This window comes from Lepus europaeus, chromosome 8 (assembly GCF_033115175.1).
Source record: "Lepus europaeus isolate LE1 chromosome 8, mLepTim1.pri, whole genome shotgun sequence".
In the NCBI taxonomy this organism is placed as follows: Eukaryota; Metazoa; Chordata; class Mammalia; order Lagomorpha; family Leporidae; genus Lepus; species Lepus europaeus.
In genome coordinates, this window is record NC_084834.1 from 108,391,661 (window position 1) to 108,405,225 (window position 13,565).

The window sequence follows — 13,565 nt, forward strand, 5'->3', positions numbered from 1 at the left end:
AATGTGTATGAGAGAAATGCTAAATTACTTTCAGAACATCCCTAATTAGACTCACACCTGACTATCATCAGAAACCCTATAGGCTAGGAGAGAATGGAAAGACATAGTTCAAGTTTTTTTTTTATTTTATTTTATTTTATTTTGACAGGCAGAGTCGACAGTGAGAGAGAGAGAGACAGAGAGAAAGGTCTTCCTTTTGCTGTTGGTTCACCCCCCAATGGCTGCCGTAGCTGGTGCGCTGCAGCCAGTGCACTGTACTGATCCGAAGCCAGGAGCCAGGTGCTTCTCCTGGTCTCCAATGCGGGTGCAGGGCCCAAGCACTTAGGCCATCCTCCACTGCACTCCTGGGCCATGGCAGAGAGCTGGCCTGGAAGAGGGGTAACCGGGACAGAATCCGGCGCCCCGACCGGGACTAGAACCTGGTGTGCCAGCGCCACAGGCAGAGGATTAGCTTATTGAGTCACGGCGCTGGCCTATAGTTCAAGTATTAAGAGGAAAAAGCTATCAACCCTGAAAAGCTCTCATTTATCAATAAAGGTGAAATAAGACCTTCCATAACAAACAGAATTTGAAAGGATTTGTCATCATAAGTCCAGACTTACAAAATATGCTTAAGGATGTGCTACACTCAGAAACACAGACAGTAGCCATCATTATGAGAGTGTGAAGGCAGAAAACCACCCAGGAAAGTGCCAAAAAATCTGTAGTAAACAATAAGGATATTTATGAAAAAATGGCACGGCCAAGCCAATACTTATCAATAGTCATTTTGAATGTAAATGGCCTCAGCTCTCCAGTTACAAGACACAGACTGAACAAATGGATTAAAAAAACAAGACCCATGCATTTGCTGCCTACAAGACACACATCTCACCAAACAAAGTGCAGACTGAAAGTGAAAGAATGGAAAATGTTATTCCATAGGCAGAAAACAAAGGGCAGGTGTGCCCATCATAGTATCACACAAAATAGATTTTAACACAAAAACCGTTCAAAGAGACAAAAAAGACTCCATGTAATGATTAAAGGATCAATTCAACAGGAAGATCTGACTATAATAAATGTATATTCACCCAAGTATAGGGTGCCTGGCTATTTACAAGGAATGTTAATGGATCTAAAGGGAGGCATAGATACACATATTATAGTAATGGGGGAATTCAACACTCAACTTTTATCAATAGACAAATCAATTAGACAGAAAATCAACAAAGAACCGATAGAGGCAATCAAAGCTATGGACCAAATGGACCTAACTGATAACTACAAACTTTTCACTCCAAAGTTACAGATTGAACATTCTTCTTATTAGTGCATGGAACTTTCTCTAGATTAAACCATATGCCAGGCCATAAAGTAAGTCTCACGAAATTCAAATAAAATTGAAATCATACTTTACATCATCTCTGACCACAATGGAATAAAGCTGGGAAACAACAACTCAAGAATCTCTAGATCATATACAAATACATAGAGCCTGAACAACATGTTTCTGAATGAACAGTGGGTCATAGAATGAATGGAAATAGAAATCAATAATTTTGAAGGAGGAGCGGCAAGATGGCGGAATAGGAAGGGAGCGCACTGATAGTCCGGGAAGAGACAGTTTAATAAAAGTGGAGATACTGCAGGTTCAAGGAAGAGTAGGGGAAGAAACAGCAGAGGAAACTCTTCCGGAACTAGTGATTCAGAGTGGACCTGCGTGGAGAGCCTGGGAGCCCACAGTTGGGGACACCAGTTGCAGACTCACACCAGCGCTGGAACATGAGGTGAGCCAAACCTCAATAGCCCGAGACACCGTCAGGGAAGCAGAAAAAGGAGACTAGAGGGAACAAGGCTTGAAACCCGGTGGGGAAAAGTTCACCTGGCTATCTAGAAGAGAGAGAAAAAAAAGTGACCAATACAGACATGAGTTTCTCTCTCTGCACTCACCTCTCAAAGGTGAGCAAGACAAAGATCAGGCACCATTTTAGACATACGTCATAAGCGGGGCGACAAGGTCTGCGCCAGCCCTGAGCCTAGCAGAAAAACCTGACTCTGGAGGGGGAGAAATAACAGGAGATTGGGACATAGTGAATGTGTGTTGCTAAGGAACTGAGACTGTGAAAAAAGAGACGGTGGGGGAGAGAACTCATGGAATTCACGTGAATGCTCTCCAGAGATCCTACAATTCGGTAACCTTGGCAACCCAGTGGGAGACTGCAGGAGAATTGGAGCCCACACTGAGGGCAGCAGAGATTCCTGTGTAGACCTTGGGAAAGAGCTTCCGATCTCTGGCTCCTGTGGGTATATCATTTGCCTGCAAACCAACTCCAATTCTGTTCAGCTGTGTGGAATTACTTCCCTTTTGATTCAAAAAAAAAAAAAAAGAAAGAAAAGAAAAGAAAAAGAAAGAGAGAGAGATTTACCATGCCTAACCTGGGAGTGTCACCTTGGGCATACCCTCAACAATGAGAAACCAAACAGAGCTCTCAGGCCACACCCATCTCAAGCCTCTAAGGCTCCAGTGAAAGCAGAAGTCCACTTAATCTAGAGTCAGTATAAAAAGAAAAAACAACACAGTGAAGAAACCAAAGAATATCTCCAACATGCCAAGCAACAAACACAAAAACCAAGGTAACAAGAACAAGGAAGACACTATGATGCCCCCAAATGAAAGACACCCCAATTCAAGATTATGACGATGATGAGATAGAGGAAATGCAAGAAGCAGATCTCAAAAAATTGATAAGAACACTAAGAAGTTCTCAAAACCAAATTCTTGAACTACAGAAATCCTTAATGGACAAGATAGAAAATCTCTCTCATGAAAACGAAATATTAAGGAGGAATCAAAATGAAATGAAACAACTAGTAGAACAAGAAACTGTGATAGTGACGAGAAATCATAATGAAATGAAGAATTCAATAGATCAAATGACAAACACATTAGAGAGCCTTAAAAACAGAATGGGTGAAGCAGAAGAGAGAATATCGGACTTAGAAGACAGAGCACAGGAAAGTATGCAGTCAAACCAAAGAAGAGGAAATTAGAAATCTAAAAAATATTGTTAGGAATCTACAGGATACTATTAAAAAACCCAACATTCAGGTTTTAGGAGTTCCTGAAGGCATGGAGAGGGAGAAAGGATTAGAAGGCCTTTTTAGTGAGATACTAGCAGAAAATTTCCCAGGTTTGGAGAAGGACAGAAATATCTTAGTACAGGAAGCTTATTGAACCCCCAAATAAATATGACCAAAAGAGATCCTCACCACGACACGTCATAATTAAACTCACCATGAAACATAAAGAAAAGATCCTAAAATGTGCAAGAGAGAAACATCAGATTACTCTCAGAGGATCTCCAATTAGACTCACAGCAGACTTCTCATCAGAAACCCTGCAAGCGAGAAGGGAATGGCGAGATATAGCCCATGTACTAAGAGAGAAAAACTGCCAGCCCAGAATATTATATCCTGTAAAGCTCTCATTTGTGAATGAAGGTGAAATAAAGACCTTTCATAGCAAACAGAAATTGAAAGAATTTGTTGCCACTCGTCCAGCCCTGCAAAAGATGCTTAAAGATGTGTTACACGCAGAAACACAGAAACACGGTCATCAACATGAAAGAAGGTAAAGGAAGGAAACCTCACAGCAAAAGATCACAGGAAACTCAAAGCATATATTAGAAAATATCTTTGGCAAATGGTAGGGCAAAGTTACCACTTATCAATAGTCACATTGTATGTTAATGGCATGAACTGTCCAGTTAAAAGACACCGATTGGCTGATTGGGTTAAGGAACAAAACCCATCTATTTACTGCTTGCAAGCAACACATCTTTCTAACAAAGATGCATGCAGACTGAAAGTGAAAGGCTGGAAAAAGATATACCATGCCAACAGAAATGAAAAAAGAGCGGGCGTAGCCATCTTAATATCGGAAAACATAAACTTTACCAAAAAAACTGTTAGGAGAGACAAAGAGGGGCACTATATAATGATTAAGGGATCCATTCAACAGGAAGATATAATGATTATCAATGTATATGCACCTAATTACAGGGCACCAGTTTATTTAAAAGATTTGTTAAGGGACTTAAAGGGAGACTTACACCCCAATACAATAGTACTGGGGGACTTCAATACTCCATTCTCAGAGATAGACAGATCAACAGGACAGAAGATCAAGAAGGCGACAGAAGATTTAAACAACACTATAGCCCAAATAGACCTAACAGATATCTACAGAACTTTTCATCCTATACAGAAAGCATTTACATTCTTCTCAGCAGTACATGGAACCTTCTCTAGGATTGACCACATACTAGGCCATAAAGCAAGTCTCAGCAAATTCAAAATAATTAGCATCATTCCATGTAGCTTCTCAGACCTCAGTGAAATGAAATTCGAAATTAGCAATTCAGGAATCCCTAGAGCATATGCAAACACATGGAGACTGAACAACATGCTCTGGAATGAACAATAGGTCATAGAAGAAATCAAAAGGGAAATCAAACATCTTCTGGAAGTAAATGAGGATAACAACACAACATACCAAAACTTATGGGATACAACAAAAGCAGTGTTAAGAGGAAAGTTTATAGCAATAGGTGCCTACATCAAGAAATTGGAGAGGCACCAAATAGATGAGCTTTCAATTCATCTCAACGATCTAGAAAATCGGCAGCAAACCAGACCCAAAGCTAGTAGGAGAAAAGAAATAATTAAAATCAGAGAAGAAATCAACAGGATTGAACCCAAAATAATTACAAAAAATCTGCCAAACAAGGAGCTGGTTTTTTGAAAAAATAAACAAAATTGACACCCCATTGGCCCAACTAACTAAAAAAAGAAGAAAAAAGACCCAAATCAATAAAAATCAGAGATGAAAAAGGAAACGTAGCAACAGGCACCACAGAAATAAAAAGAGTCATCAGGAATTACTACAAGGACTTGTATGCCAGCAAACAGGGAAATCTATCAGCAATGGATAGTTCCTGGACACATAAAACCTACCTAAATTGAATCATGAAGACATAGAGAACCTAAACAGACCCATAACTGAGACAGAAATTGAAACAGTAATAAAGGCCCTCCCAACAAAGAAAAGCCCAGGACCAGATGGATTCACTGCTGAATTCTACCAGACATTTAAAGAAGAACTAACTCCAATTCTTCTCAAGCTATTTAGAACAATCGAAAAAGAGGGAATTCTCCCAAATTCTTTCTATGAAGCCAGCATCACCTTAATTCCTAAGCCTGAAATAGATGCAGCATTGAAACAGAATTACAGACCAACATTCCTTATGAACATAGACGCAAAAATCCTCAATAAAATTCTCGCCAATAGAATGCAACAACACATCAGAAAGATCATCCACCCAGACCAAGTAGGATTATTCCTGGTGTGCAGGGATGGTTCAATGTTCACAAAACAATCAACGTGATACACTACATTAACAGACTGCAGAAGAAAAACCATATGATTCTCTCAATAGACACAGAGAAAGCATTTGATAAAATACAACACCCTTTCATGATGAAAACCCTAAGCAAACTGGGTATAGAAAGAACTTTCCTCAATACAATCAAAGCAATTTATGAAAAACCCACGACCAGTATCCAATTGAATGGGGAAAGTAGGAAGCATTACCACTGAGATCTAGTACCAAACTGGGATGCCCACTCTCACCACTGCTATTCAATATGGTTCTGCAATTCTTAGCCAGAGCTATTAGGCAAGAAAAGAAATTAAAGGGATACAAATTGGGAAGGAAGAACTTAAACTATCCCTCTTTGCAGATGATATGATTCTTTATTTAGGGGATCCGAAGAACTCTACTAAGAGACTATTGGAACTCATAGAAGAGTTTGGCAAATTAGCAGGATATAAAATCAATGCACAAAAATCAACAGCCTTTGTGTACACAGGCAATGCCACGGCTGAGGAAGAACTTCTAAGATCAATCCCATTCACAATAGCTACAAAAACAATCAAATACCTTGGAATAAACTTAACCAAGGAGATTAAAGATCTCTACGATGAAAATTACAAAACCTTAAAGAAAGAAATAGAAGAGGATACCAAAAAAATAGAAAAATCTTCCATGCTCATGGATTAGAAGAATCAATATCATCAAAATGTCCATTCTCCCAAAAGCAATTTACAGATTCAATACAATACCAATCAAGATCCTGAAGACATTCTTCTCAGATCTGGAAAAAATGATGCTGAAATTCATATGGAGACACAGGAGACCTTGAATAGATAAAGCAATTCTGCACAACAAAAACATGCCAGAGGCATCACAATACCAGATTTCCGGACATACTACATGGCAGCAGTTATCAAAACAGCATGTTCCTGGTACAGAAACAAATGGATAGACCAATGGAACAGAATAGAAACACCAGAAATCAATCCAAACATCTACAGCCAACTCATATTTGATCAATGATCCAAAACCAATCCTTGGAAAATTGGACAGTCTATTTAACAAATGGTGCTGGGAAAATTGGATTTCCACGTGCAGAATCATGAAGCAAGATCCCTACCTTTCACCTTACACAAAAATTCACTCATCAATGGATTAAAGACTTAAATCTATGACCCGACAAAATCAAATTATTAGGGAGCATTGGAGAAATGCTGCAAGATAAAGGTACTGGCAAAGACTTGGAAAATACCCCAGAAGCACAGGCAGTCAAAGCCAAAATTAACATTTGGGATTGCTACAAATTGAGAAGTTTCTGTACTTCAAAACAAACAGGTAAGTGAAGAGGCAACCAACAGAATGGGAATAAATATTTGCAAACTATGCAACAGATAAAGGGTTGATAAGCAGAATCTACAAAGAAATCAAGAAACTCCACAACATCAAAACAAACAACCCACTTAAGAGATGGGCCAAGGACCTCAGTAGACATTTTCCCAAGAGGAAATCCAAATGGCCAACAGACACATGAAAAAATGTTCAAGATCACTAGCAATCAGAGAAATGCAAATCAAAACCACAATGAGGTTTCACCTCACCCCGGTGAGAATGGCTCACATTCAGAAATCTACCAACAACAGATGCTGGAGAGGATGTGGGGAAAAAGGGACACTAACCCACTGTTGGTGGGAATGCAAATTGGTTAAGCCACTATGGAAGTCAGTCTGGAGATTCCTCAGAAACCTGAATATAACCCTACCATTCAACCCAGCCATCCCACTCCTTGGAATTTACCCAAAGGAAATTAATTTGGCAAATAAAAAAGCCATCTGCTCATTAATGTTTATTGCAGCTCAATTCACAATAGCTAAGATCTGGTACCAACCCATATGCCCATCAACAGTAGACTGGATAAAGAAATTATGGGACATGTACTCTATAGAATACTGTACAGCAGTCAAAAACAATGAAACCCGGTCATTTGCAACAAGATGGAGGAATCTGGAAAACATCATGCTGAGTGAATTGAGCCAGTCGCAAAGAGACAAATATCATTTGTTTTCCCTGATCGGTGACAATTAACTAAGCACCAAAGGGGAAACCTGTTGAAGTGAAATGGACACTGTAAGAAACAATGACCTGATCAGCTCTTGTCCTGACTCTTGATGTACAATGTAATACTTTATCCTTTTTAGTATTTTTTGTTGTGGTTGTTGTTGTTGTTGTTCTAGTACTAGTGGTTGAACTCTGTAATTAACACACAATGATTCTTAGGTGTTTAAATTTTAACTGAAAATTGATCCATGCTAAATATAAGAGTGGGAAAGAGAGAGGGAGAAGATGTACAATTTGTGGCATGCTCAATCAGACTTGCTCCAAATGGTGGAGTTAGAAATGTGCCAGGGGATTCCAATACAATCCCACCCTCAATCCTGAGGAACCAAACAGAGCTCTCAGGCCACACTCATCTCAAGCCTCTAAGGCTCCATTGAAAGCAGATAGTCCACTTAATCTAGAGTCATAGTATAACAAGAAAAGAACCAGAGTGAAGAAACCAAATATCTCTAACATGCCTAACAACAAACATAGAAACCAAGGTAACGAGAGCAAGGAAGACACTATGATGCCCCCAAATGAAAGACACCCCAATTCAAGATTATGAAGATGATGAGATAGAAGAAATGCAAGAAGCAGATCTCAAAAAATTGATAAGAACACTAAGAAGTTCTCAAAACCATAAACTGTACTGTGGAAATTTATATTCATTAAATAAAAGCTTATGGATTACAATGGCTTCCCCCCTCCCATAATTTCCCTCTCACCCACAACCTTCCCCTTTCCCACTCCCTCTCCCCTTCCATTCACATCAAGATTCATTTTCAATTCTCTTTATATACAGAAGATCAGTTTAGTATACATTAAGTAAAGATTTCAAGTTTGCCCTCACATAGCAACACCAAGTGAAAAATACTGTTGGAGTACCAGTTATAGCATTAAATCACAGTGTACAGCACATTAATGACAGAGATCCTACATGATTTTTTTTAAAATTTAATTAATTTTCTATGCCATTTCCAATTTAACACCAGGTTGTTTTTTTTTTTCATTTCCAATTATCTTTATAAACAGAAGATCGGTACTGTATATAATTAGTAAAGATTTCATCAGTTTGCACCCACACAGAAAAACAAGGTGTAAAAACACTGTTTCAGTACTAGTTATAGCATCACTGCACATTAGACAACACATTAAGGACAGATCCCACATGAGATGTAAGTGCACAGTGACTCCTGTTGCTGATATAACAATTTGACACTCTTGTTTGTGGCATCAGAAATCTCCCTAGGCTCTAGTTATGAGTTGCCAAGGATATGGAAGCCTTTAGATTTTGTCGACTTCGATCTTATTCCAACAGGTTCATAGTCAAAGTGGAAGTTCTCTCCTCCCTTAGGAGAAAGGTACCTCCTTCTTTGATGGCCCCGTTCTTTCCACTGGGATCTCACTCGCAGAGATCTTTCATTTAGGTTTTTTTTTTTTTTTTTTTTTGCCAGAGTGTCTTGGCTTTCCATGCCTAAAATACTCTCATGGGCTCTTGAGCCAGATCCAAATGCCTTAAGGGCTGATTCTGAGGCCAGAGTGCTATTGAAGACATCTGCCATTTTATGAGTCTGCTGTGAATCCCGCTTCCCATGGTGGATTGTTCTCTCCCTTGTTGATTCTATCAGTTAGTATTAGCAGACACTAGTCTTATTTGTGGGATCTTTTTGACTCTTAGACCTATCAGTGTGATCAATTGTGAACTGAAGATGATCACTTGGACTAGTGAGATGGCATTAGGACATGCCACCTTGATGGGATTGTATTGGAATCCCCTGGCACGTTTTTAACTCCACCATTTGGGGCAAGTCCGATTGAGCATTTTAAAAATATATCTAACCCAGGAAGAGACAATATCACCCAATGGTTGAGAGTTTGCACTCTGGACCCAATAGTGTGCATTCATTTCCACAAAATCACTATAGAGTTATATGAAATTAGGCAAGCCTCTTACTGTCTCTGTGCCCAGCTTCTCTTCCAGTGACATATAGATGATAGTAATGGCATTACTTTCATCATAGAGTTGTTGGAAAAAAAAAATTAATATGCTCATAAAGTAATGAGTTAAATTTATTCTACACTTTTATATCAAAATGCAATTTGTTATTACAATTATTAAATATGCTACAAATTTGTAAGAATAATTCACACTAAACATATATTGTCTAACTTATTCAGTTAAATTTTATGTGTTTCAAAAATATGTATTAAAAATAATAGTATTGCCTATTTATAGAGTGGGCAGCATAGTACGCAGATTAAGATGCTGCTTGCAACACTGAGTAATGTCATCCCTTATAGAAGCTGGTTCCAGTCTCAACTGCTCCACTTACCATCCAGCTCCCTTCTAATGAGCCCAGGAAAGCAGCAGAGGATATCTTGAATTCTTGGGCCTCTGCCCCCATTGCGGGGCACCCAGATGAAGATACAGGCTCCTGCCTTTGGCCTGGCTCATTTTAAATCAGGTTCAGCTTGAACTAACACAATGCTGACTGAGGTATTCAAATGGTGAGCAAACTGGGAACAAAAAGGAAATAAGGATAATTAAAAATGATGAACTGAAAAGGAATTAATTTTTTAAAGATTTATTTATTTATTTATTTGAAACTCAGACTTACGCAGAGAGTGAAGGAGAGGCAGAGAAAGGTTTTCCATCTACTGGTTCACTCCCCAATTGGCTGCAATAGCCAGAGCTTCAAGGATCGGCAGAGAAAGGTTTTCCATCTACTGGTTCACTCCCCAATTGGCTGCAATAGCCAGAGCTTCAAGGATCCGAAGCCAGAAACCAGGAGCTTCTTCCAGATCTCCCAAGTGGATGCAGGGGCCCAAGGACTAGGGCCATCCTCTACTGCTATCCCAGGCCATAACAGGGAGCTGGATCGGAAGTGGAGCAGCCGGGATTCAAACTGGCGCCCATATGGGATGTTGGCACCACAGGAGGCAGCTTTACCTGTTACGCTGCAGTGCTGACCCCAGGAATTAGTTTTTGATTTGGAAATGTAAAGTCCCAGAATGAATAATTGGAAAACTGGTAAAAATGGTTGGAAAGTTTGGTTGCACAAAATGCATTTTGGGTTGGATCAGGTTCCCTCAAGGAAATACTCAGCTTGGTGGCTAGGTCACATCCCTCATAGTACATGAAACAGAAATTCTGAGTGGGCTTAAATGGCTATCTACCAAAAACTATGTAATGCATCAAAATATTTGATTATAACATCAAAAGGTATTTTCATAGTAATCTTGAATACTCTTCAGTAATCTTCATTACTTAACTGAACAGCACTTGATAATAGTAAGACACAAAATGAAAGGAGAGAAAAATTCCTTTTGGTTAAGAAAGCTGGGTCCAGCATGTGTAGACGATCTTATGGAATATATCATAAGATTTCCCTCCTGCTGCAGTAATATCTTTTGCTTCTTTGGCTTATCCTATTCAGACCGATACTTCCAACTACTTAATACATGTCGTACTGAGAATGTAAAAAAGAAAAAACAATACAATTATTAAATTGATTATTCCCTTATATCAAATAGACAAATAAATTGTAGATGGATTCAAGTTTTGAATCTTGTCTACATCAATTTTTAAAGCTTAATTGGAGAAAATGTTCTAAATGGAAAAAAACATTTCCAATTATCTCATGTAAACATAGATAATTACAGCCTTTGAACTACAAGGAAGATGATGTAATATTTGACTTTTTGTGTCTGGCATATTTAAACACTGAAAATAATATCATTTGAACTTTGAACTTTGAAGAATATTTGTCTCTCTATGTTTGGCATATTTAAATACTAATATTTAAACTGAGTAAGATCATGTGGCATTTCTCTTTCTCTTTTTTTAATAATTCATTTTTTAAGATTTATTTATTTGAAAGGTAGGGGTACAGAGAGAGAAGGATAGAGAGAGAGACATGGAAAGAGAGAGAGAGAGAGAGAGAGAGAGAGAGAGAGAGAGAGATTCCATCTGCTGGTTCACTCCCCAAATGACCACAAAGATCAGAGCTTTGCCTGTCCTAAGCAAAGAATGAGGAGCCTCTCTGGGTTTCACACATTATGGTGAGTGCCCAAGGACTTGGGCTACCTTCCACTGCTTTCCTGGGTGCATTAGCAGGGAGCTTTATGAGAAGTGGAACAGCCAGGACTGGAACCAATACACATATGGAATGTCAATGCAATAGACAGAGGCTTAACCTTCTATGCCAGGTAGCCTGCCACAGATTTTCTTTCTGCTCTTGGCTAATTTTACCTAATATAGTGTCCTCTAGGTTCATCCATGTTGTTATACATGAAATGATTTTCATCTCTTTTTATGAATGAATTCTATTCCATTATGTATGCGCATGATATTTTCTGTACTCATTCACCTCAGGTTGAACACTTAGTTTGATCCTGTTTCTTTTCTACTCTGAATAGTGCTGTAATAAAAAATGAAATGTAGATTTTTGACAGATTGGTTTCATTTCTTTTGGATATATTTCCAATACTGGGAGGTGCTGCTTCATGGGGTCACTCCATTTAGTTTCTTCAAGAATGCTTAACAATTTTATGAGAATAATTTGAGCAAATCTTTTCAACTTATTTTAAGAGACAGAACATAATCCTGATGTCAAAACCTATTGAGTTTGTGGCCAGCGCTGTGGCACAGTGGGTTAACGCCCTAGCCTGAAGTGCCAGCATCCCATATGGGCGCCGGTTCTAGTCCCAGCTGCTCCTCTTCTGATCCAGCTCTCTGCTATGGTCTAGAAAAGCAGTGGAAGATGGCCCAAGTCCTTGGGCCCCTGCACGTGTGTGGGAGACCCAGAAGAAGCTCCTTGCTCCTGGCTTTGGATTGGTGCAGCCTCTGGCCATTGCGGCCAATTGGGGAATGAACCATTGGATGGAAGACCTCTCACTCTTCCTCTCTCTCTCTCTCACTCTCTCTCTGCCTCTCCTCTCTCTGTTTAACTCTTTTGAATAAATAAATAAATAGGGCTGGTGCCTTGGCTTGGTTAATCCTCTGCCTGCAGTGCCAGCATCCCCCATATGGGCGCCGGGTTCTAGTCCTGGTTGTTCCTCTTCCAGTCCAGCTCTCTGTTGTGGCCCGGGAGGGCAGTGGAGGATGGCCCAAGTGCTTGGGCCCCTGCACCCACATGGGAGACCAGGAAGAAGCACCTGGCTCCTGGCTTCGGATCAGTGCACCGCTGGCCATGGCAGCCATTTGGGGAGTGAACCAACGGAAGGAAGACCTTTCTCTCTCTGTCTCTCTGTCTCTGTCTCTCTCTCTCACTCTCTCTCTCTTACTGTCTATAATTCTACCTGTCAAATAAAAAAATAAATAATTATTTTGGCCGGCGCCGTGGCTCAACAGGCTAATCCTCCGCCTTGCGGCGCCGGCACATCGGGTTCTAGTCTCGGTCGGGGCACCGATCCTGTCCCGGTTGCCCCTCTTCCAGGCCAGCTCTCTGCTGTGGCCAGGGAGTGCAGTGGAGGATGGCCAAAGTGTTTGGGCTCTGCACCCCATGGGAGACCAGGATAAGCACCTGGCTCCTGCCATCGGAACAGCGCGGTGCGCCGGCCGCAGCGTGCTACCGCGGCGGCCATTGGAGGGTGAACCAACGGCAAAAGGAAGACCTTTCTCTCTCTCTCTCTCTCTCTCTCTCTCACTGTCCACTCTGCCTGTCAAAAATAAAAAAAAATAATTATTTTGGAAAAAAAGCTATTGAGTAGCAGAAAAACATTACAAAATATAATACTAATAGGTTCAGGTGAAAAGCTCTTAACTAGGCATACAGCAAATTAATTCCAAATTGAAAAAATGAGTAATAACCCCTATGTGTTTCACCTGTGACTTTTTTGAGTCAGCTTAACTGTTAAGAATTGCACTTGTCCAGGTTTTTATGATGGTGCTTATCATCGTTTCACTGCTAACCTAGGGATTGTCTTTTGCATTTCTTCCTCCACCAGGCTTGTGGAGATGAATTCCTTTAATTTTGCTCATCATATGTGGCTCTATTTCTTCTTATGATGGATGACTTTGCTGGATAAGTATTCTTGGCTGGATTTGTT

At 39.9% G+C, this 13,565-nt stretch overlaps 1 protein-coding gene across 5 annotated transcripts in view; it reads right to left on the reverse strand.

Annotated features, from left to right (window-relative positions):
- LOC133765141 (UDP-glucuronosyltransferase 2B14-like) overlaps positions 1 to 13,565 on the reverse strand; it is a 55,407-nt gene that overhangs the window by 39,886 nt on the left and 1,956 nt on the right. For 2 of the 5 annotated variants that reach the window (XM_062198766.1, XM_062198762.1), the window contains exons 2-3: positions 10,133 to 10,984; positions 9,848 to 10,031 (exon numbers count right to left, since the gene is read on the reverse strand). The exons of 1 other annotated variant lie outside the window; for it this stretch is intronic. In XM_062198766.1, the coding sequence (XP_062054750.1) occupies positions 9,848 to 9,919 (72 nt within the window). In that variant the 5' untranslated portion in view covers positions 9,920 to 10,031; positions 10,133 to 10,984. The remainder of the gene's footprint in view (positions 1 to 9,847; positions 10,032 to 10,132; positions 10,985 to 13,565) is intronic. 2 more of the 5 variants (XM_062198763.1, XM_062198764.1) reach the window with 2 other exon arrangements.